Source organism: Ochotona princeps, chromosome 20 (genome assembly GCF_030435755.1).
Source record: "Ochotona princeps isolate mOchPri1 chromosome 20, mOchPri1.hap1, whole genome shotgun sequence".
NCBI classification, from domain to species: Eukaryota; Metazoa; Chordata; class Mammalia; order Lagomorpha; family Ochotonidae; genus Ochotona; species Ochotona princeps.
Window position 1 is genome coordinate 18547891 of NC_080851.1, and position 26799 is coordinate 18574689.

Consider the following 26799-nt stretch of genomic DNA (forward strand, 5'->3'; position numbering starts at 1 on the left):
CCTGCCTAGTGGATATGCCTGTCATGCGGGGCTATGCTTCCCTGTGACAGGATATACTTCACATGATCAGGTCAGTAACCTGTTGATTGTAAGTGCATCAAAAAACAGATTATCTTAACTGGGCCTCTAAAAGAAGCTGAAGCTCAGGCTTTGATAAGACAGCCACAGGAACACGCTTGGAAGAGGCCCCTTAGATCCCCGAGAGAGATGCAGTCCAGAAGATGTCTAGATTCCATCCTCTTAAAACATAAACAGAGGATCCAGCAAAACCATTCCTGGACTCTCTGACCAAACAGATATGATATCCTCACATCAGTGTATTGTCCTAAGCTATATTCATACTACATTTCTGATAGTGTGTGATGAAATAATGGAAAACTTACATAAGGATGAAGCCATTGAACAGGATGGATAGGCTGAACAATTAAAGGAAAGCAGAAGATAAAGGTAGTCCACTTAAATCAACCAAAGAAGACATAAAAGAGCATAGAACATAAAGATAGGAAAAATAAAGAAAGTATATATGTATGTCTGGAGGCCAAAGGAGATGTACATTAGAAGATACAATGTGGGGTGTATTTCAGATAGCCAAGTGACATCAAAAAGGATGAAAGGGGGCCTGGCGCAATAGCCTAACAGCTAAAGTCCTTGCCTTGAATGTGCTTCGATCCCATATGGGCGCCAGTTTGTGTCCCGGTGGCCCCACTTCCCATCCAGCTCCCTGCTTGTAGCCTGGGAAAGCAGTCAAGAACGGCCCAAAGCCTTGGATCCCTGTACCCGTGTGGGAGACCCAGAAGAGCTCCTGCCTCCTGGCTTCGGATTGGCTCAGCTCCAACCATTGCGGCCGCTTGGGGAGTGAACCATCAAATGGAAGATCTTCCTATCTGTCTCATCTCCTCTCTGACTTTCCAGTAAAAATAAATTAATTTTAAAAATACAAATGTCTGACCCCTTTACCTCAGTATGGAACAATTCCAAAGGCAACAACACATTTGTTCAAAAAAAAAAAAAAAAAGGATGAAAGGAAGAATTGTGGACTCAAGAAAACAGAATATCAGCCTTCAAAAGTGACGTCAGCAGATGAACTGGCATGGACGTTATAAGCAAAGGGTTAAGAAAAGAATTTTTAGGCAGAGAAAAACTTCAAATGCAAATGACATAGTATGTTTCACACAGAAAGGAAGAAAAATAGAACAACAGTTAGAACACATCGCCAAAACACTGAAAACAGGATCGGGTGAAGGTTGTTCATGTTGTTCCTCATTCCAGAGCCTCACAAACATTAACAGAAAATTAACAAAGATCCAAAAGCCTCCCTTATGGCTAAAGACATGAGCATCTCTTAGTGGAATTTCAGGCATTTTCCCAAGTTCACGGAAGAAAGATTCTGCAATCCAGGCATTTTCTTAGAACTACTAACAACAACTTTTAAACCAAGTCTTGGTGTTAGCTTGGTGTATAAACTCTACATTTGGTCACTCTAATTAACTAAAATCCAAAAACGTACATGATATTCTGATGGTAATTTTTATGATCTACCTCACAGTTGGCATAGTATTGGTTGGAACACATAGCATTATACTGTTCTGAATTTCTGTGGAATGTTTCCCAGAATAACAGGGGAGAGTCACTGGGATACATTGTCAAGTTCTTCAGTGGTGACTCCTTTCAAAGTGACTTTCTGGGAGCTCTGGAGAAAGCAGCAGAGCCAGAGATGGATTAGGATAAGAAATCATGAGGTCAGTGACTAGATGATTCAGCAGGTAAAATACGTGTTATGTCACTACACTCCAATCAGAAATTCATGCATACAATACAGGTACAAAATGTCAAGGATTTTTGTGCTAATTAATCAAGATAAATTCAATAATGAAGTTAGAAAAAACCCCAATGAATAGCAAGAGAGAGAAAACATGTTTTACTCCTATATTCTAATTCTGTTTATTTTCAAGTTAACATTTCACTTTTTTCAGCCAATATTAATGAACTGACTGCTTTGCTCAGGCACTGTGCCAGGTGCTAGGATACAACGGTGAAGGAAGATAGACCCTCTGCTTCCTAGAATACAAAGTCTAATGAAAAGACTCAAACTAAACAGCCTGAAGTCCAGTGACCTTAGCAGTACAGGGGCAACGAATCTGGAAACAGACCTAAAGGTCTTAAAGCTAAGTTTGCACAACAAGAACACGTTTTTCACACCTCCCTGTCCTACCTACCCCCACTCCAACCCCCGCAACTCACATGCCTTTAGCAAATACATACAACCATCATTCTGCGGCCATCTTCAAAAACCTGGGACTAATCTCACAGGGTACAATACCAACATTCCAATAAATATTCAGACACCTGTCAAATCTTCCCTCCATGCCAACACAGCTCACTAGAAAATGAAATCAAAGAAATAATTTCAGAAACTCACTAACTTGCATCACAGCCATAATTCATCAACAGACCACGTGGCAGAAGCTGGCCGGCTTTTAAGATCCAAACAGAAAATGGCAGATGTGTTCAGACTTTTCAAGATCACCTCTGAAAGACCTCAAAGCGACCTCAGCGTAAACAGCCTTTCATGACACCATGTCTCACATATCCATGTTCTCGAATGTCCCTAATTCAGCACATTTGCATATGATCTGTGTTCTAACCTATCCACAAATATGTTTTCATATGTTAGAAAATTGGAACATGATAAAATCCTAAGAACCACTCAGCTTTGTTGTGTCAAGTCCAATCAATACTCATCAGTCAGTGATCACTCTTTAGCAATATCGTGCACCTTCTCTCTAACCACAATGGGTAGGCTATCCTGAAGGGTGTAGACTTTAAACAGTGTTCTTTTATATCCCCAGAAGTTTAGTGGCTTTACTTAGCTCCTGAGTCCCACTGGTCTAGGCTGCATTCTCAGATTAGCCCCTCACTGCACTTCGCTGAATAACGAAGTTCAGTACTCTGAATCAAGTAGGCAAAATATCACTTACCTCTTCACGGTTGTTTGATGACTTTCAGAATATCACTGATAAAAGTTCTTTAATTGTTTTGAAAATATTTAAAAGTGAGAATAATGTGAAATTATCATTTTAAAAAAATCCTAGGGAATCAGATCACCTAAAATTTTTAATGAAATAATTTATTAATTTTAATGTGTTAGGTTGATAGTTCATTCGTATAAATAATCCATGTATGGAAAACATCTCCCACAAATAGCAAAACAGGTTAATTAGTTAACCTTAGTAATTAGTTAACCTTAGAAATTTAAAGTACATTGATTTTTTTAATTAATAAAAATAATTTCTGAACTACTTTTTCACCTTTTAGGTACTAAACACACAATAAAATATTACTGTTTCAGAAAAAAAAATGTTAGGAGAACCACAGATTAAGCAATTTCATTTTGACTACAAAGTAGCAAAATTGATTTCTAGTAATATTTCTAAGTCAAATATTACCATTTTATTCCCAGTTTACAAAATGACAAGTCATTAATTTGCTTTCTTTGATAGTGTTTCAAAATGTGAAATATTTTAAATGAAGTTTCAACTGTCCTGATTCAAACATCACAAACCTGTCTCTACTGGGCTAGTGGTATGATTGTGGTGTGTACTTCACCACATCCCTTCTAAACAAACTCAGTGACAATCACTGGTAGAAGCTTAGAATTAGCTGCTTAGCAGTACTTACGTGATTTTTAAAAAAACTACTAATTAATCCTCGGTTGGGGGTAGGGGGTGGCAGGGAGGGACCGTAATCAACCCATTTTTAAAGGGAATGCGTTGGATACAATGTGTTAAGATGTCCCTTGGGATACCCACATCCCATACTGGAGTACCTGGTATTGAGTACCAGCTCTGTTTCTCATCCAGCTTCCTCTTAATATACACCCTGGGGAGTAGCAGGTGATGGCTCAAGTACTTGGGACCCTAACATCCACCTGGGAGGCCTGTACTGAGTTCCTGGCCTCTGGCTTCAGCCTGGCCCAGCCCGGCCAGTTGAGGGCGTTTGGACAGTGAGCCAGTGAACGGAGTTTCTCCCTACTCCCTCTCTCCCTGGTTCCCTTTATCTCTCCCAGCACCTCATCACTCAGACTTTCAAAAATCAACAAACTTTTAACAGAACAGTTGTTAAAATTTTAAAAGCACACCATTTGATCCCAATCACAGTTCCTTCTGGCAGCCATTGGCTGAAGTTAGAAGTGAGGATTTCTTCCTATAGGATTTGGAGTCTTCAGTCAATATTCATTTTTATTTCTTACTGTTTTTAATCTGACTCTGTACACTCATTTTTACTATGTGTCTGTCATATTTGAGCATTTGATTTTTGTAGCTCCTGATTTAGTCATTCTCTATTTGAAGCAAACTTCTAGACAATAACAAAGTAAAACAAACAAGTCATTGTACTTGTTAAAAAATAAAATACAAAGAAAGATCAGCTTAAATTCAATACTGTTGGATAAACTGAAATACCCTCTTTGGATTACTTTTTAATTCTTTTTTTAATCTTTGTGTGGTTTAAGTATAAAAGAACATTATACTAGGGGAGCCAGCAAAATATATATATATATATATATATATATATATATATATATATATATATATATATATATATAAAGATGATAATACTGTTGAATTGTGTACTTTTAAAAAACAAGAAAAACTGGAATTTTTTATATGTAGGGGAAAAGTCATCCTCCTTTTTCAAAAGTACAATAGTTTTTTGTCTAAAAACCTTACAGGGATAATTGATGGAAACCTTGAAAATGTGGGCAAGAAAATCTCTTCACAAAAGAAACCTGTGATTAAATGACTCTATCAATAAAAATGTCTGAACATGAAACCCGATATAATGGTGGTCATGAAAATCCCCTTTCATGTTACCTTGAGTGAATTCATACACAGATGACTGTTGCTTATTCCACCCAAATACATAGCCTGTGTTTCTAGAGACAGCAATGCTTTCATTTGTCAACCCCTTCCCTTGGGGCATGAACATCACAGTCGTCCCAGGAGAAGACAAGCATTTTCTATAAAACACTCCCAAGGTACCAAGAACAAACACAGAAAACAAATTTGAGAAAGAACCAAGGATGGAAGTTTCAAAAGACAGTTTGAATCACTGGGTTTGGTATTTCTGAACACTGTAGTAGTAGGAATCCCTTCTAAAACCGTAAGCACTGGGAAACATGAGCATGTCAAGAGTCGCTCTCCCAGTGCAGCCCTTTGAATAATTCTATATTCCCTCTTCCATCTTCCATTGGACATATTTACAATTTCAGGCCCATCTTAGCAAGATGACTGACTTTTTTTTAAACAAGATGCTCAAAAACAACTATTTAGAATTCTATCCTCAAACAAAAAGTATAAGAATAAAACTATAATAAGGTCAATTTTACTGTGGTAAGAAACAAAGAGAATAGAGAAACAAAAACAGGAGAAGGAAAAAGGGATATATAAACTATAAACATGCTTTGAGGTAACATGAGAGAAAGAACTGTTTTAGAAAGAAGATGAAAGCAGCTCTCATGTATCCTTTTAATATAAACTTGGAGCAGGGGTAAGATCTAAATACCAATGCTATTAATCATCTTGAAAAATCATTTGCTTCTTATTTCCCATGCACATAGGATATGCTCAAGGTACATAAAAAAGCTCAAAAAATATCCACCTAAGAGAAGTTTACTGACAGAACCAAGAACAAGGGAACAAAGCACTTTACCTGTATAGAGAATACATCCTGGTTATGCTAATGCATCAAGCTTTGTTCCAGCCTGCTAATTTTCACCAACTTAATGCTACAGGCCCAGATCTCATTTACCTCAAGATCTTTTTATGGAAAAGACTAAGGTAGGCTAAAGGACTTTATTTAAAAATGCTTAATTTACATTAGAGTCAACTGGCAAAAAGGTATTTCCTGAACTTTTCAATTATCTCACCTCTCTATATGCAAGTCATATCCACCGGCAGTGTATGGATATTACAACGAGCAATGTAACACCAGCTCTTTCCAGTTAATTTTGGTTGAATTATTTTAACATGTACATCCCTAGGTTTTGAAAAATGAGAGGTAAGACTCTACTTGTGACTCTATAATGGCTATATGCTTAATAATTGCAAGACTTCATCAAAAGGAAACATTCTGGATTAAAAAATCAGACTTTGTTGCAATTGTTACAATTAAAAAGGTAATAATGAGAAAGTGGGCACAAGAGAGGTTACAAGAAAGGGAACAAAAGCAAACTAAGGTAATGGTAAAATTAAAAGCTAACAACTATGTGGGGCATACTACGTAATGGGCAAGTCATAAAGATCTTAAAATGCAAAATCATTTTAGCACTCAACAATCCTAGGAGGCAAATGCGATGATTAATTTTATGAATAAATAAACTGAAGTTTAGAGCTATTTCATGACTTCTCCATGCTTAGTGGGGTTTAAATCAAAAAGTTTGGCTCTAAGATCCAGGCTCCTAACCATGTCTACCCTAGAAACCCATAGAAGTTTACTAAAAAGTTAATTAGACAGTAATCTTGAAGTTAACGAAACACCACACATACACACACAGACACACAGACAGACACACACACACTGAGGGTTTGCCTTATAGGTAGAAAAATTGCATTAGATTAAAACATTCTCCTAGTAATAACCACAATATGCATCTCTTCACTCAGTGAAACTGTTGAATATACCTTAACAACAAGATACTAGGTTCTCTGCCATTGCCTAAACCTACAATGTCCTGACACACATAAACAGCAGAATAATGGAATCATGACTGCAGCTCAAGGACTATATTATTGTAAAATACAGGAGTAAATGAGGAGGTGGAGGTGGGAGGGAGGAAAGGGAGAGATAAGGGGAAGCCCTATATCTACAAAACTGCATGCTGGAAAATAATAACAATAACATTCTTCCAATAAGCACAATATAAATTTCAACATATACTTAGCAACAGGTAACAAGTAAATTTAAAATACTAGAAAAACAACATATATGAAGCTTCCTCCAGAAACAGGACCACATAGTATGCTGACTAGCAGCCTCTAGGCCCACAGCTCCAGCCACTGTTGACACAGGGGAAGCATCTGTGCATCTCCTGCTATAAGCTCAAGAGTTAAGACCCTCAACTTTCCTACAACTAATTGGGATTTTTCACATAACAAAGGGAAGCTTTTATCAGTAAGTACTTATCTTTCATTTTATGGTAATTTTTCCAAATTATATTATATTTAAATTCCCCCACCACCATTTTTCCTTTAAATATTCGAATTCTGACACCATTGACTTGAGCTGGAAGAGAAGTTGTGGACAATTTAGTGGAGTACTTCAATTCCCTCTAGAAATCATTCATGATGCTCATTAGAAGCATTCCAGCTGCCCAGTGAAGACATTTTGTCACCATACAGGTTACTTCAGTGCTTTCTAACACAGTTTGTCATTGAGTGGACCTTACAGTGTTCAAGAGTCAGTGAGGAGGGCTGAAACCTGGGTAGTCCTCTCCCTCACCGCCCCCACCAAATCAGCTGCACCTTCCCTATGAAATCTCCAAAAAGAAATGGATAAAAGGGGTGAGGGTTTGATCTAGCGGGAAACATGCCACCTAATACACTCACACATCGTATCAGAATACCTAGGTTTAAATCCTGGCATTCACATGCATTTAGGGAACACAACAGGGAATGGAGAATTATGTCAGTATCTTTCTTTTTTTTCTTTCTCTCTTTCCCTTTTCCCTTTAGATTCTCAGTTAGTTACGAAGTCAACCAAAAATACCTTCAATTTAAACATGATAAGAATTTCATAATCAAACATATCTACATTAAAAAAACAATGAGTTTTCAACAGTTTTGTTGATGTACTTGGTTTTCCCTCACTGACTTACAAAACTACATTATTTAACTTCAACAACTTATTTCAATACACTCGATCAGAAATTACATTCACAGGATTCTAAAAGCAAGACTTTATTCAAACAAGGCCTTTAAATTCAGCAATCAAAAGGAGAATGTATCCATTTTACCATGTGTGGCCTGGCTTGTATTCAATATAATCAAAGATACAAAAGAATTACAGAGCTATTTAGTGAAGAGGAAGTCATCATTTCAGAGAAGTCTCAACGATTTGCAAGATTCCAAATCATGCTTTAAGTTTATGTAACTTCCTTTAAAGAAAAACCCCAGAATGTATCTGAATTATCATCTACCCTGTACGTGTGGTTCAGTTTCAGAAAGAATTGATTGAACTAAAAACAAACTACACCACCAAGAAGACATAGTGTTTCTGGAATTTAGAAATAAATATACAGATTTTAGAGCTACCTTGAAATTTCTGGCAGTCATCTCAAAAATCTTTTAGTCCACTACCCTAGTGAAAATACATTTAAAATATAAAACTGTTGATAAAAATGAGTACCTCAATGATATAAAGTCTCGATCACAACTGATATGCACTCTTATTTGTATAGAACATGAGTTTTCGAACTTTCATAATTAAAAACTAGCACGTAATAGTCTACGCTTATACATGGCCAAACATTCCAAAATCCCCAGTAGATGTCAGAAACTGAGGATAGTACTGAATCTGATAAGCATCACTTTTTTTCTATCCATATCTACTTACAATAAAGTATAATTTACAGATGAAGTACTGAGGAGGCTGGCACAATGGCATAGCAGGAAGGCCATCACATGTAACACCAGCATCCTATATGGGTGCCAGTTCAAGTCCTGGATGTTCTACTTCTGAACCAGCTGCCTGCTAATGTACCTGAAAAAGTAGTGGAGTATGGCCCGAGTAACCAGGCCCCTGCATCCACACGGGAGATCCAGAAGAAGATCCTGACTCCTAGCTTCAGATTGGTCCAGCTCAAGTCATTGCTGCCATTTGGGAAGTGAACAAGCAAATGTTCACTCTCCTTCTCTCTCTTTCTCTAACTCTACCTTTCAAGGAAATAAATACACATTTTCAAAGAATAAATAAAACACTGTAACCTATCCATAACAGAAACAAATAATAAAATAGAACAATTAACAATACAGCACAACAAAAATGTACTTAAGACTTGGCAATTGTTTACTTCCGGTGTTACTCACTTCTAATATTCAGGCTGTAGCACCCATAAGTAACATGAACTACAGAAAGCAAAACTGCAGATATGGGAGCTCTACTATAAAACTGAAATTGTAGCCTCTTCTGCCTTTTAGGGTAGATCATTAATCTCCTATTGCTACTGTAACAAACTGTACTAAAACTTAGTGGCTTAAAACAACACAAATTTATTATACCACAGTTCTAGAGGTCAGAAGTTCAAAATCACTTTAAAGTCAAGATGTCAGCAAGGCTGGTTTCTTCTAGATGTTCTCAGGTGAATTTCCTTGCTTCATCCAGCTTCTAGAGGCTGGGTGTACTCCTTAAACAATTCCTATAGTCACTCCAACTTCTCAATAACACTCTCACATCCCAAACTGCAGACTTTAATGTACCCATCTCCCTCTGATAAGGACACTCACAGTTTCATTGGGCCCAGCGTCTACAGTATTCCTTTTACCATGCGACATGTTTACAGGTTCTGGAGATAAGGATGTTCACATTATTTAGCCTGCCACAGATAGTAATAAGGAAAGACCAGAGTCGACATAGTAATGGTTAAACATGATATTTAAATCTCAACACTGCTGCAGAAGGAGGAAATAAAAGATTGTAACTTCAGAGTATCTATGTATTCTTTTGTTTTAAGACTTGACTGGCCATTATAGTAGCCACTACCCACATGCAACCTTGAGCACTCAATAAGAATATTCTAAGCTAAGGCATGCCTCAAGTGTAAAATACTAAAATATTTGAAAGGCACACAATGGGAAAAACATATAAAACATCTCATCATTTTTAAACAAATTTAACATTTTGAAATGGAAATCTCTTGGATGAATTTAATTGAATAAAACACATAACCAAATTAACTTCATTTACGAAGTCTACACATTTTAAGTTGTTGTATCATCAAGGTGAAAGCACATCCCAAAGAAATAGTATAAGAAACTCTGCCATCAAGCAATGAAAACACTGGCAAAATTCTCAAAGTCAACTTTTTTCAGAACTTTGAGAAATACAGCCTTGCAATAGGTGGTGAGTGTTCATTTTTCTCTGCCCAGTTCTGTCGCAATGATGAAACCCAACTATGGGTAGTTTTGAATTCTAACAGCCGAAGAGCCACAGAAGAACACAAACAAAACTGAAGTATAAGAAAAAAGTGCCTCCCCCCTCTCCCAGAGAACTGTCACTAACCTTTAAACAGTTCCCTGGAAAAGCTCCATTTTCAGTTTTGCTTTATCTGACCCACTTTGGGGCATATACATAACAGTCCTACCCTGAAGAAAAATGTCAAAAATGATCAACAGCAATTGTTTGACATCACACCTGCCCAAGATGGTAAAAATCACTGGAGCAAACAAAAGATGATCAGCAATTGACAAGAAAATATTGGACCCATATGTCCATAGGGAGCAAGGAAAATTTCCGTCTCTCACTTATAGCTGACTTTGAGTTTTTGCACAAGAATGACAACTAAAGTACAGTTGTATACCCTGCAGCAACACACACACACAGCACCACAGAAAAGGCTGAGAGACATCCTCATTCAAGACTATTAAAAACTATTAAAAACATCTCTAATAAGCTGCAAAAAATTAAGCAAACCCAGAAGAGACTTTATTTTTTTTTTAATACTTATTTTATTTGAAAAGCAGAATTACAACAGAAAGAAGCAGACAGGGTGAGCTCTTCCATCTGCTGGTTCCCTCCTGAAATGATTCCAACGCCTGGAGCTAAGCTGGTTCAAAGCCAGAAACTTTCTCTGGTTCTCACTAACAGGTGTGATGGGTCCAAACACTTGGGGCATCCTCCACTACTGTTTTTTTAAAGATTTATTTATTTTTATTACAAAGTCAGATATACAGAGAGGAGGAGAGACAGAGAGGAAGATCTTCCATCCAATGATTCACTCCCCAAGTGAGCCGCAACGGGCCGGTGCGCGCCGATCCGAAGCCGGGAACCTGGAACCTCTTCCGGGTCTCCCACGCGGGTGCAGGGTCCCAATGCATTGGGCCGTCCTCTCCTGCTTTCCCAGGCCACAAGCAGGGAGCTGGATGAGAAGTGGAGCAGCCGGGATTAGAACTGGCGCCCATATGGGATCCCGGGGCTTTCAAGGCGAGGACTTTTAGCCGCTAGGCCACGCCGCCAGGCCCTCAAATAAATTTTTTAAATCAAAACACCCAGGGACAAGTGAAGTGGTATGGGAGGCGATACCTCTGCCTACATCACTGGATTTCCATGGGGAGGCCAGTTTGAGTCCCAACTGCTCCACTTTCTATCCAGCTCCATGCTAATGCAGCTGGGAAGGTAGCCAAGGATGACCACAGTGCTTGGGACTCAACTCCCACATGGAAGACTGGGATGAAGTCCCTTTCCAGCCACTGCAGCCATTTGGGGAGTGCACTAGTGGATAGTAAATCTCTCCACGTCTCTCCTTTTCTCTAACCCTGCCTTTCAAATAAAAATAAATATTTTTTTAAAAAGTAAAAACAAAAATAAAGTACCAAATTTTCTAATACAACAGTATGAAGCATTTAAAGAAATGGGAGAGAACAAACACACATAGGGAGAAATAGTCACTAAAAACTGTCTCTGAGGAAGATCAGAGGTTCTAAGTACTACATAAAGATTTTAGTTCAAAAATGTCCAAAAACTTATATATACATATGTGTGTGTGTGTATATATATAAATATATATATACAAAAAAATTAAATAAAAGTGAGAAAATGAGATGAGAATGGAATGGAATTAATGGAGTAAGAAAGGTGGAGGGGACAAAAATAATGTTTAAGTAAGTAATGATCAAAAACTTCCCAAATTGGATAGAAAACATTGACATATCTGCATATTTCACCAAATTCCAAGCAGGATAAATTCAAACAAGTCCAAATCTAGACAACAGAAACTGTCAAAAGAAAAATTCAAGAGGATCTTGAAAGTAGCATGGGAGAAGCAAGGTGCAGTATGCAACAGACTCTCAACATTAGTTCCTGATTTCCCTTTAAAAATGCACATGCCCAAAGCAAACTAGATATTATCCCTCAAAGCACTAGGCAAAATGGCATGACAAACCAACATTTCTATGCCTGGGAAATATTACCGTATGGGCACCAGTCTGAGACCCAGTTGCTGCATTTCCAGATATAGCTCCCTGCTAATGCTCCTGGCAAAGCAGTGCAAGATGGCCAGTCCTTGGGCCCATGCACCCATGTGGAAGACTGAGAAGCTCTGGGTTTCTAACTTTAGCCTGATATCTGATAATTTTTATTCATTCTGTTTTCATTGATGATGTGCAGGATTATTTCTTAGTTGGCAGGAATAAAGACCCTCCCGGCGGCGTGGCCTAGCGGCTAAAGTCCTCGCCTTGAACGCCCCGGGATCCCATATGGGCGCCGGTTCTAATCCCGGAAGCTCCACTTCCCATCCAGCTCCCTGCTTGTGGCCTGGGAAGGCAGTCGAGGACGGCCCAAAGCTTTGGGACCCTGCACCCACGTGGGAGACCCGGAAGAGGTTCCTGGTTCCTGGCATCGGATCGGCGCGCACCGGCCCGTTGCGGCTCACTTGGGGAGTGAAACATCGGATGGAAGATCTTCCTCTCTGTCTCTCCTCCTCTCTGTATATCCGGCTTTCCAATAATAATAAAATCTTAAAAAAAAAAAAAAAAAAAAAAGAATAAAGACCCTGCACCCATGTGGGAGACCACAAAGGAACTCCTGGCTCCTGGCTTCAGATCGGCTCACCTCTGGCCACTGCGGCCAACTGGGGAGTGAACCAGTGGATAAAAGATCTCTCTCTCCTCTCTGTAAATCTGGTTTTCTAATAAAAATAAATAAATATTTTAATACATAGATGTAGGTATGCATGTGTCTGAAAGGCACAGTGATAGAGAGGCAGGGAGAGACACAAAGAGGTATATTTTCATTTGCTATTTCACTCTACGAATAGCTGCAAAAACCAGGTCTGGGCCAGGCAAAAACTAGAGCCATCCACTCTGGTACAACTTACAAACAAATAGTTACAATCACAAAATCAACAACTCTCCAGCAATAAATTTGTGAATATAATCCAATTTCCAGTAGCATCAAAAAATAAATAAAATACTTAGGAATAAATTTAACAATGGATGCAGAAGACCATCACACCAAAAACCCTAAGGCATTGATCAAAGAAATGGAAGCACCCTGTCCCCATGTGGAAGATCTAGAAAGAGCTCCTGGCTCCTGGTTTTGGGTCAGCCCAGCTCTGGTCTTTGTGGCCATTTGGGGAGTGAAGCAATGGATGGAAGATCTTTCTTTCTGTCCCTCCTCCCTGTAAATCTGCCTTTCAAATGAAAGTAATCAGAAGTCAGGAAGTCAGGAAGTCAGGAAGTCAGGAAGGAAGGAAGGAAGGGAGGAAGGAAGGAAGGAAGGAAGGAAGGAAGATAAATAGATGGATGATGTATTGGGAGAATTATAATTGTTTCTAAAAACCGGCAATCTACAGGTTGAATATAAATCAATTCAAAACTTCAATGGCATTTTTCACAGAAGTAAAAAAAATCGAAAAGTTTGTGCAGAACACATGTTATAATCCATTTTTATCCTCTGACTGTAAAACAACAGAGCAGTGACGTCTTAGGTAAAATGCTGGATACAGAGTGAAAGAGTAGAACTAAAATTTGGCTAGGGTTAACTAGGAATTGTGACAAAGGTCTTACAAGAAAGAATGCATCAGACTTCTCCAAAAAGGGAGATTCAAAGACAAAACTGTTATTCCCCAATTTCTGGAACTTCCTGACATTACACTACTTTTTCCCTTATCTGTCAACTTCTTTTGTCGTAATCCATGTGCCCCTCCACCTTCCCATTCTCTGGGCAAGCTTCAACAAACTGCAGCCGTAACCTTCTTGCATACATCATTTTCTTTTTTCACAAGCATGGCATATTCATGAACTGTTTTCAACATTACTCTTCAAGAACTGAATTACCAATTAGGCAAAATAAGTACAGTGTTTAAGGTCCAAAATACTTTAAGGATACAGAAAGTCCTAATTTTAGTTTCTTTAAAAAGATGAAAAATGGGAGCCAGTATAGTACACTCTACTTCCAATCCAGTTCCCGACTAACAGCTCTGGCCTAGCTGAGAGCTGGATATTGATATCATATGGTGGGTTTAGAAGTGGTAGATTTGAATGCCTCTCCCCTGCTGAAACTCCTTCAAAATAACTAAATTGACACATATGTTTAAGAGGAAAAAAGTGAATGTAATAATAAACACGTAACAATCAAATCCACTCAACTGCATATCAATGCAATGTGGAGTATAATTTTTCAAATCTTTCAATGGGGGAAAGGACTCACAAAAGAAACCCCACAGACGTCATAATGAGCCCTGAATTCCTGTGAGTCAGCCAGGCCTGGATTCTTCTTCATTCAAAACTAGCATTCTAGCTACATGGACAAACTTCAAACCAGAGATGACTGTGCAAGTATTCATTTCAAGACTTCATTTATAATAATGGTTACAAAGCCCACTAAATTCAATGAAACCATTGTTATCACTTAAAATAGGATGCATTCTATGATATGTAACATATAAATCATCAAAATTGGAAAAAGAAAAAAAGATAGAAAGCCAGACAGAAAAGCAAACGCAGGTATACCTAACGATACAAAAAGATAAATTTCAGATGACTGTATTTAACAGGGATTGGATCTGCAGAATGTACTCATCCTGAGAAACTGTACTTCTGATTTTGTAATGATGTCGATCCGCAGTGAAACCAATCAATAGCATTTTTAAAAACTTACATAGAACTCTTTTCAGTTTATTGAAAAAAATGTAATAACAATCAAAGTTTATCTGAATATATTTATATACATAAAATATGAATGACATATAAATGTAGAGAAAGGACCACAGCATCAAAAGTGATAAAAACATTCTGTGAAAAAAAAAGTACAGTGCTAAAAAGAAAAACTAACTTATTGTAGTAGTAATTAAAGGAGTCTGGTTACAATTAAGTACAGGAAGGATATTAAAACTTCCAAAAGATATTTCTGTAAGCCACAACAGAGAAATAAGAGCAACAGAATAATTGGAACCACATCCAAACCCACTTCCTTGTTATTTACCAATATCATCTAAAGAACACTGTTTAGATGCTGACGTTAGACAATCTTGAGTACACAACTTTAAATTATATTAAGACTAAAAGAAAAATCAAAAGAATTTTATGACAAGGGTTAAAAGTTTACAGCCTTGAAATTACAAAAAAAAAAAATGGTGCCCACTACAAACCACATCCCGGCAACTGTCATGCTCTACAATGAATTACTTGGAACAGTTTTGTTGTGGTTGAGGCAATCATCTCTGAGTTAATAATTAACTACTATTTAAATCAAGTGTAATTTGTCTATTGTACACTAGATCACTTTTAAAAGCGAGTACTAAATTTCATTTTTAGCATCAGACACCAAATGTTATAATCATCCATTTGTCATCCTATGTAATGCATCAAAAAAAAGTAGAAAAGTAGGTTTTTACCACTGCCGGAAATCACAATCATTTTCGAACCAACTGAGATTAAATTCAAATGTCCTATGTTTAATACAGGTGAATATTTATGTTTTAGAAAGAAGATGAATAAAAGCTAAGTTTCCTATTATTTTAATATGAAAAGTATCTAGAAATAGATTTTGTGGTTTGGTATTTTTACATGTGGAATCTATAAATGCTAACTTGAATTGAAAGACAAAAGTTTAGTTAGTGAGGCTCTCCCTATTATGAAAAGTTGTAACAATTATGACCAAAAAAATAAGTCAGTAAGAAACTTTTACTGTCAGCACATTTCTAACATTGAATTTTTTCCAATAATATAAAAACTCTAGTTGTCAATATAATACTTCTTATTTACAAGTCATCTTTCATTAGAGCCTTAAAACAACCTTCTCTCTTAGTATGCTAATATTTAGAAATCACTAGCCCCAAATCACTTATCCCTCCTCTCACCAAAAAAAAAAAAAAACCAGCAACGAAAAACCCCTTCTCACTCTCTGGAGGCACCCCTCTTCTCCAGGCTTAGACATATAGTTTGAGTGAAGTTAATCCCACCCCCAAAACAGGGACAATTTAAAACCATCTATATACTCTGTCCTGCAGGTCCCATTAATCAGTTTAGTTAGCAGGAATGACCACTCAATCCAGTGAAACATTGGCCTTGTTTTCTGGAATTTCTAGGAAAGAGAAATTTTTCTTCCATGTCAACTTTGACCTTCAAACTTTCCTGAATTACATGGTGTGAGAATGTAATTTCTGCAGGCAGAACTACTACAAGTTCAGCATCCGTAAGGAAGTGGAAACAGAAATGGGGAAAGACAGAGAGCACAAAAGAAAAGTGAAAATGGGAAAACAAGATAGATAAGCAAATAAAAAAAATCCGACAGAGGAGACAGCATGTGCTCCAGCTAGAAAAGCATGCCTTGCATGAAGAGGGCAAGTCCAAGGAACAGGAACGGGCCTGGGACTGAAGATGGAGAAACACTAAGCTTGTACTACAGGGGATTCAGAGAATGACACTGTTCTTACCACTTACTGCCATGCACCTTAGACTTGAGTCTAAGTTACTTTCTATCCAGTATACTATTGCCTTTGAAACTGACTATTCTTAGTCCAGCATAGTACAAGGAGACATTCTTTGAAAAAGTCATCGCCTAACAGAATTTATACACAGAGATTAAAATCAAGATTTTAAGAGATTAAAATCAAAATTCCTAAGTAGAATTACCAAGACCCTAACAATTTTGATCCAATCAGATTGTCTGATCTTGCCTCTTGCCATATATACTCATACTCCAAGCTCCAACTTTGTCATCTCACTCTAACCTTGCAATTGTTGTTAGCCATTCAGGGACGATACCTCTTCCTCTTGCCTGTAACTTGGTCAGCTCCTACTCATCCTTCATGACCGTTCACATATTGTCTCCAACTCTTGTCATAGGGTGTGGCTGCCTCCATTGTCAAATCAAGCACACACGGGTCACCTCCCTCTCCTGGACACAATGGCATAGTGCCTAGATCCAGGGAGTGTTCCATTGATTTGAATCACTAGTTTGATGCTATAAAAGATTTACATTCTACACTTGAATCTTAGCCAAAAGGCTGAGATGTGATTATTACATTCTATAACTCTAGAACACTCCGTAAGAGAACTATTTTTTCAAAGCTAGTTAGTATTTGAAGTATAAAAAAAAGCAGTCTACACAGAGATCAGAACTCAGCAGAGTCCCAACTCTAAGATCTACTATATAATTTGTGAGACCTAATGCAAAATACAAAATTTTGGCTCCCTGTCCAAAAATTGTAAACAATTTGAAGGTGGTGACACCAGAACATTGAAACTAAGCCCAGAAACCACTACAACTGCACACGTCACACATCTGGGAAACCATCATGAATTCATGTTTATTGGATGTACAATTTCCATCCAATCACTTAACCTAGCTCGGGTTCTTTCCAGATATAAAATCAGGGGAGGGAAGATTACTTTCGCTCCTTCTCTATAACTAACATCTGCGATTCTACTGAGGAGGAAGATCCATCATTTGAAAAGAGTTCTTTTAGCCTCTTACATAACCATGAAAATTCTGAGGATGACACAAGACTGCTATTAAAAACTCATACATAGCATTTCACTTCCAACCACATTGATGCTTTTTATTTCTATACACCTCTTTAATTTTGCCTAAGAGAAAAAAATTGCAAAGCAGTGTTCCAAGTTTACTATTTTCCCATGTACGCCATGTAAATCTGAAATTCCCAATTGAGGTCTCTATGTCTAGATAGTAATTTTTCCCACAGTAAAATGTCTCCTTGCACAAACTAGATACTTTCTTTTTTCTGTCCCTGAAAAATTATTTATTCAGAATTAAGTTCCACTTATGATATGGCATCTAGGTCTGATCCCACAAAAAGCAGGGCAAATGTCATTCTGAGAGTGAGTTAACTCTTTCATCCCAACAGTTTTGCATCTTGTATGATAGACTAGTAACTATCTAAATGAGGGTCCAGGATCAGAGGGTCCATGGACAGAATTCTGGGAATCAACTAACTTGAATGTAAACATATATACAATTTAACATTTTCATCCGTTACAGAGGCAGGCATTTAGCCTAAGAGATGAAATGCTGACTGAGATATCTACACCCCCTGCTGGAGTGCCTGAGTCTCAATCCTGATTTTTCTGTAGCGGCTCAAGAGACTGGAGCTCTGCATATGAGAGACCTGGATTGTTTTCATTGTTCCTGGCTTTGGCCTAGACTGAACTAGCAGATGGAAATTCTTTTTCTCTGCCTCTCAAAAAAATAGGCAAACATATATGTTTTCAGAATGTAGGTAACACAACATGACAATACCAATAGTACTTTTGACTTGACCACAATAAATATTGTACACATTTCTATATCACATTATAATTGTGCAGATAGCGTCTAGTAACAGCTTATACTCAACACTAACTCAAAATGGTAATAGTACTAGATTCACATTGAGATATTAGGGTTTAATGCCTAAGTAAAAAGTCACATATATTAACACAAAATTTATTTTATATTGAATAGCTATATTTCAGTAGAACTGGTTTCCCATATAAGGCATTTCACGTATTTAGTGACATAATTCCAAGGAAAGATTCACAAGATTCCTCAGGCAACCAAAGGCACCTAAGAGGTGAAGTCACTCCAGCCAAAAGAAGAAACAGAGCTTATAGATAAAAAAAAAAACAAACAAACCTAAAGCAAATAAACTCTAACCTTATAAGCTATAACAGAATCTTCCTAGTAAATGCAGTCTTTAAAATTCTAGTTCAATAGTAATGTGTACATTGCAACAAAATTTTCTTGGCCCATTTATTTTAATGCAAGAGTAACATATCAAAACAGAGCACATTTTGTTGCTCTTGCTGTGTTTTTGTTTTAATTATTTTTGTAGGTACTACCATGGGATTCCATCTGGAAATATTAACACAGATATGTGTTTTTACACCATTATCTAAAATGTAATTTGAATATGTACCTGAGATGATAGTAGGTTACAATCAATGAACAGGCCTTTTCCAGTTTTATATCTTTGTATCAAACCAGCCATAATGGCTCCATAGGCAAATAGGCCAGTGGCAAGATCAGTCATGGCTACTCCTGGACGAACTGGAGCTCCATCCTGTTTAAAGATTGGGTTGAGAAAACAGAAATTGAAAATTAAAACCAACATATGACTTCCCAAATATTCTAAGGCTAAGTAGAAGAAAAAAATCATATATGAAATAGGCAGACACACAATAAAAATAAATACAACAAATTGGTACTGTGTGTATTTATTGAAATGGGAATATATTTTCATATATGGTATAATTGTCAACGTATTCCTATCCTCATTGCCATTAACTACACTAAATCAAACTAACGAAATAAGCAATATTTATTTACTATTTATTTATTTACTTGACAGGCAGAGCAACAGAGGGAGAAAGAAGCAGGGACAGAGAACAAGAGCGAGAGCCAGAACAAGAAAGATCTTCCATCCACTAGTTTTCCACCAAATGGCCACAATTAACCATGTCTAGCCCAAATACTTGAAACATCTTTTGATGCCTTCCAGGGCACATTAACAGGAAACTAGTTCAGACACAAAATTCAAATCACACCTTAATATGAGAAGCTGACAGTCCAAGCAGTGACTAAACCCAATGTGTCACAGCTCCAACGAAAAATTAGGAAGTTCTGAAAAAAAAAAGATTGTTTTTTAATTGGAAAGGTAGATTTACAGAGAGAGAGAAGGAGAGACAGAGGAAGATCTTCCATCCACTGATTCACTCCCCAAATGGCCACAACTGCCAGAGCCTAGCTGATCCGAAGTCAGGTGCCAGGAACTTCTTGAAGGGCTGCCATGCGGGTTCAGGGTCCCAAGGCTCTGGGCCAGCCTCTACTGCTTGCCTAAGCCGTAAGCAGGGAGCTGAATGGGAAGTGGAGCAGCTGGGACATGAACTAATGCCATACGAGATCGTGGCCATTGAGCCGTTGCACTGGCTCAAAATAAGAAATTCTTTAAAATACATCTGTACTTCCTTCTTAATATATTTATATTGTTTACATAATAAATAAATAAATTTAAATGAATTAATCTGTTGATTGGAAGAATTTAAAATTGTATTTTTCTTCTGTTACATGACAAGCTCTTTGAGGAAAAAAGTACAGCAGTGGACCTAATTTAATTTTGCTATAAACATACTAGCAGAAAATATACTAACTGAAAAATAGAAAAATAATGTGGTTTGCTTTAGAAAAGTAGAGAGGACTCTCTTTAAAGGGATTTTACTAAGAAGTGCTGTTTAGGTCAGTGATGACTAAAAAATGACATTTAAAGGACACAAATTTAAAGGACAATGAACATTGACCATGGCTATTCCTTACATAAATAGAAATGGCTTATGGCTTCATGAAAAATATAAAACAAACACATAAACAAGTATATACATATATTTTCATAGACAAACTACATGATGGAGACTACCATTCCTGGAAGTGAAGATACATTGCAATATATATCTCTACTCCTGAAAAAAAGAACTCCCAATGGGAAAAATTGAATATACCCTAATAATTTGACACTACATTTTCTACCATGGCCTATATCTATAATGCCATGATACATTTAAATGGCACAAAGCTAACTTGTAACTGTTATTGAAACACCAAGTTTTTAAATAAAATATAAAAACTGCTCTGGGATATTTCGTGTACTGTGGTAAGAAAAGAGATCTGAGGGCCTCTCTCAATGTTTGGGATCTCTGATTCTCTCATGCCTCTTGACTGTGTGAATCCTTGACATTATAAGTGAAGCATCATATTATTTACCAACTGTAATTCATGTAGGATCTGATTTGACAATTCAATCCTTGAAGTATATGTAGCATGCTTTGATTTTAATAGTATTTTGGCTCCCCAAAACTCATGCAGACATTCGATCCATAAAGTCTTAAGTTCACGGTTAACATGTTACTCCTAGAGACTGGAGAAATCAAGAGTAAAGATTTCATCTAATTATGACTTCTTGGCCGTGAGACTAGTGAAACTATTGGGAGGTCTTTAGGTCATCGGGTGCTTGCCCTTGAAAGGCAGTTCCACAAGAGGGTAAAGTTATGTAAGCCAAGTCTGGCCTAGCTTTTCACTCTGTCTTCTGCAACAATACGTGACCCTCCGACCACATTTGTTCTGCCATCAGTCACCAGCATTAATGGGGTTGCCCACTCTTAGAATGAGAACCTCCAAACTCTAAACTGAAATAAACTTAGAAATAAACATTTCTAAGTCAATCCCAAAAGGACAAATAGCATATGTTCTCTCTGATACAAGGCAACCTCCTTGTAAAATATAAGATGAATAGCCCTTTCAATACTGTCTTTGCTACATCTCATGAGTTTTGAAGTTTTTATTTTCATTTCTTCAAAAAAGTTTTTTTCCTTTTTCTTCACTGACTCGTAGGCCATACAGTAGCAACATTTTCTTCAAGAAGTTTTTTTTTATTTTTTTCATCAGTCATTCAGTAGCATGTTATTTAACTTTATGTTCTTAAAAATTTTATATTTTTCCTCCTGTTGTAGATTTTGTGTTGTGGCTTTTCATTTAAGGTGATGTAGATTTACTGTGTAATATGGATTATCATATCCAGATGTGAAGATACAATGCAGTATGTATCTCTACTTCCAAATCAAAGATGGATTCCCAATGAAACTGTCAAATACAACTTGACAATAGAATTCTAGACTCTGGGCCATTGTCTATACCTACAATGTCAGGATATACTTAAATAGCAGGATGACAGACTTAGGACTATTTGTGAAGGACTGTAATACTACAACAATACAGGGGGAATTAGTGGTGGGGAGAGGGTTTGGGAAGGGGGTGAGGGAAATCCCAGAGCCTATGAAACTGCATCATAAAATAATTTTAAAATTACTTTTTAAAAAGAATTAAACACAGAGATGCAAGAAGGTATTCTAGTTATTTAGAGATTAGTCCATTACTGCTTACTAGAAAATGGATCCCCTAAGACAGCAGTAACAACATTAGTAATGTAACATACTAATTTTAATGAAATGGTGGACAACACCAATAAGAAAAAGACTTTACACTTTACCTAGAGACTGAAATAGAACGGTTATTTTTTTTTTAATCATATACTCAATGATTTGAAGCTCCCACCCCATCCTTAATCCACATGCCTTCTATTAAACCTCAACAAGGTACAAGTCAAGGAACAAACATGACAAATCAGGACTTAAAAAAAAAAAAAAAAAAAAAAGACTGAGGTGAGGGGGAGGAAACTAAATAATTTGTGCCATTCTCTAGATACCTTGTAGATAACTGTTTACTTAATAGTAATCATTTCTTTGTAACAATTAGGTAAAACCATGTGCTCTTCTAAATATTCAAGATGTAAATTAGGCTTTTAAATAAGAACATTGATTTGAAATAAGTACATTGATTAATTATTTCAACAGCTGTAGTCAAACAATGATCATCCCTGATATGGAATGTTTTGTCCTATGCAGTCCAAGTGAACTACACATAATCTAATGCATCCAAAAACCACTCTTCTGCCACTCTGAAAAGGTGTAAATCGAAGCCTTTTTCAGAAAATAGCTAAAATAATCCATACACCAATCACACTGTTTTCTTGCGTAATCGCTAAAGACCATCTAAATCATTTTGACTTAGCTCCCACAGTGAGATGCCCAAAATATCATCTAGCCTGGCTGTCCTTGTGGGTTTCAATAGGGTAGGACTGGGAGAAAATAAAATGGAGATTAGGGGAATGTGATATTTTAAGGGATGGATTAAGAAATAGTTAAAAAGCTATTTGCTTCTTTCCAAGATGTTCATTTACGAAAGAATTCCTAGTTAGAGTTTCTGTGCCATAGATTGGACAGAAGCAACAACAAATCTAATCAATTTCTCTAGCTTCTAAAGCAAATTACTATCAACATTAATATATGCTAACATATGCATATAATCAATCCTCAGCTTAACAAACATCCTCTGAACTCAAAGGATGTAAAAAAAAAATCTGAAGGACTATTATTCCAAACCCCTGCACTTATGCAGGTAAATTCCTAAATCATCTAAGAGAGATGCTTATCCACCTCTCTCTAAAGATCTTCAAAAGTCTGAAAACATGCTAGGCATGCTCTACAAGCAGAAAGAGTCTAGCATGAGACTTCAGACACTTGCCTACACATCAACTCATATAGTGTTAGTGCAGCCTTCAGTACCACTTTTATCTTACAAATTTTAAAAATGAGGCTCAAAGATATTAAGTGGAACCAAGATTCCAAAATAGAACTGTTTCAAGGTCCAATATCTTTTACTTCATCATGCTAATAGAAACTATATGATCTGTTTCTTTATATATACTGCAATGCTTAGCATGCTGCTGCTCAAAGGGCAATTCGTTCAACCAGCTAAACCTTCTTTGATGTGAGCTAATTTTCTCTTATTTATTGCTCTGTGAACAATAAAAGTACTACTCCATATCCTCCCCATAAAAATAGATGAAAAGAGAAAGCAAAACATCTCTTTGCTTTCTATAAGGCAAACAAGCCCAGACTCTAGAGATTTTCCTGGAAGAGGCTGTTTTATACCCCTGAGATAATTTTGGCCCTTCTTTTAAGTATCTTCTCTGATTACAACTCTTTAAAAGCATAATGACCCCAAATGAATCCAATCTGTTGCTTCCTAGGTGCAACAAAAGGAAGTATATAAGAAGCATGGAAGGTCCAGCATCACAGCTCCATGTATAAACCTTCACCTTGCAAGTGCCAGGATCCCATATGGCTGCCAGTTTGTGTCCCGACTGTTCTACTTCTCATCCAGCTCCCTGCTTATGGCCTGGGAAAGCAGTGGAAGCTGGTCCAAAGCTTTGAAATCCTGCACCCATGTGGGAGATCCAGAAGACACCCCAGACTCTTGGCTTTGGATCAGCTCAGCTCCAACCATGCGGCCATTTGGGGAGTGAACCAGTAGATAGAAGATCTTTCTCTCTGTCTCTTCTTCTCTCCATAAATCTGAACTGTCTTTCCAATAAATAATACTAATACTACTACTACTAATAATAAATATTTTTAAAAGAGAAAAAAGGAAGCATGGAAAAGCCATAACTGCATCCGAGCATATGGATACAGGATGCAGGCATTGGAAAATCTGGCTCAACCTACTGCTATACAATGCAAGCCATGGGAATTAATTTTCTAAGCTACCAATACAATTTGTCATAAAATGCCTTTTAATATTGTTCTTTATTTAGACTTTCCCTTTATTGTTGCTATATTTAGTGTCAATCATCTTTTCCTCCAGAGAATCAGTTTGCCCATCTACGTGTGTTTTAGGAATGCCTCCATCAACCATCAATGGAAAAGGAGTATTATAACTTTTTTCATGGTCAGAATCTATTGCATATGACAAAAGAGAGACTGTTCCTGAGACTTTAGGTAGCAAACATATAATTTGATTTTTCACACACATAATTTTTTATAATATTTCAGCAGAAAAAAAAAGAAAGAAACTGCCACATACACATGTCAAACGCAAGCACTCTGGAACAAATGAACATCCCTGGTGTAGTCTAGTCAATCATTCCATGTCCCAGGACAAATACTGCCAAATCACAAAAGGATATTCATATTAAACTGGACTAACATAATAAATCTAGAAAATGTGTTTTCCACCTTTTCTATTGCTTCTTGCTAAGAAGCTGGCTCTTTTCCATGGGATCGTATTGATGTTAACAAGTACATTTACAATGAACACTTCCATGTACTTTAATCAGTCACTTTCTCTGATTTCTTTCTAAAAAAAAAAAAACTCAAATGTAACCCTTATAAGACAGTAGTGAGAAAAAAAGCCTCTCTAGAATATGTAAAGAGGGGGAAATAGAAGTATTCTACAGAATACTTACCTCTGGCCCTGTGATGTGCATTAGACCAGAAACAGCAGAGGCAACAGCGTCATAACCAGCTCGCTGAGACATCGGACCTGTCTGACCAAACCCTAAAACAAGAGAAGATGGACATTGTCAGTGTGGTGCAGGCTGTGCTAAAAGCATTTCCATCCAGAAACACTGCAACATTTGCAGGGGGGTGTCTTTGTTTTGTTTTTGTTGTTGTTGTTGCTGTTGCTGTTTTCTTGCTACTTTATCTATACTCCTCTTTGAGGAGACAGTAAGAATTAATTATGCTTTACTCTAGAAAATAAAAGACCATCCACTTGCAGGCCAAATGTCACTTTTAGCAGTGTTTTGTTCGGCCTGCAGAGTTTTGAAATGATTTTATTTAGTTGACAAGATTGCAAAATCAGAAAAAAGGTAGATGAAATACAAATTTCTAGCTTATTTTTAAAAGTCAGCAAGTGGGCCCGGCGGCGTGGCCTAGCGGCTAAAGTCCTCGCCTTGAACGCACCAGGATCCCATATGGAGGCCGGTTCTAATCCCGGCAGCTCCACTTCCCATCCAGCACCCTGCTTGTGGCCTGGGAAAGCAGTCAAGGACGGCCCAAGGCTTTGGGACCCTGCACCCGCGTGGGAGACCCAGAGGAAGCTCCTGGTTCCCGGCTTCGGATCGGCGCGCACCGGCCCGTTGCAGCTCACTTGGGGGGTGAATCATCGGACAAAAGATCTTCCTCTCTGTCTCTCCTCCTCTCTGTATATCTGACTTTGTAATAAAAAATAAAATCTTAAAAAAAAAAAGCAAGTAAACCCAAAGTTAGGCTCACATTCTCATATAAAAAAAATCAGATCAATAACACCTCGTCTGATACACAAGGCATGAATTCCACAATGTGTCAACATCTCCAACAATTCTTACTCAGCTAGAATCATCAACACCACAGACTACAATCACCACTTGCTACCTTTAATCTGTACAGAACAAGATACAAGGCAAAGCAAAACAATGCCTCCCTAAACTCCATGTACAAATTCCTTAAGTTTTCTGGAGTATGCAAAAAAATATAACAATGAAAGAAGACTAAAAAGGTGCAGCACAAATAAACCTGCTGTCTCCCAACAGTGCTTTTTCAGATCGCCAAGACACATAATTCTCTCGTGCTTCTTCCATCCCTTTCTCTTCCCCACCCCTGCCCTTTTAAATTAAATCAGTAAAAATAAACAAACACTACAAATATTTTCTCCTGCTAGTCACAATACCATTGCTTACTACCGAACAACAAATGTTATCACAGAAACCACATGAATCTGTTTCCAAATCCCTGATGATCTGCCAAGAGTGACCCAGTTTGCTAAAATTTCTCACATACCCATTTTAGAGAGATGAGGACAAGGCCAAGGCCAGTTTTCCTACTACCTCATGTGTTCTGCTTTGAATTCACGCCATATACATAGAGCTCACAGGCTTCCAGGGCTTCACCCAAATATCTGTTTATGAGAGACCTTTCCTGAATACTTTTTATAAAAGAATACTCTCACTACTCATTTTTAATCCCTTTACCCAACTATATTCATAATCATAACCTTTTACCACAAATATGAGTGTTTCAAAAAGTTCATGAAAACAGAATTAAAACATTGATTTTGTGCAGTAAACTGTAATATTCATGTCTAGATTTTTACCATGAGAAGCATTTTTCATGAACATTTTGAGAATTCCTTCAAATGGAACTTGTTTATCAGTTT

General features: G+C 37.3%; 1 protein-coding gene across 5 annotated transcripts in view; it reads right to left on the minus strand.

The window, feature by feature from the left end:
* Positions 1–26799, minus strand: part of SUGCT (succinyl-CoA:glutarate-CoA transferase) — a 692355-nt gene that overhangs the window by 596214 nt on the left and 69342 nt on the right. For all 5 annotated transcript variants that reach the window (XR_009247288.1, XR_009247287.1, XR_009247290.1 and 2 more), the window contains exons 7-8: positions 25070–25161; positions 19133–19276 (exon numbers count right to left, since the gene is read on the minus strand). Coding sequence is in view for 1 of the 5 variants with exons in the window: in XM_004582355.4 (XP_004582412.2) it covers positions 19133–19276; positions 25070–25161 (236 nt within the window). In the remaining 4 variants the exon portion in view is untranslated. The remainder of the gene's footprint in view (positions 1–19132; positions 19277–25069; positions 25162–26799) is intronic.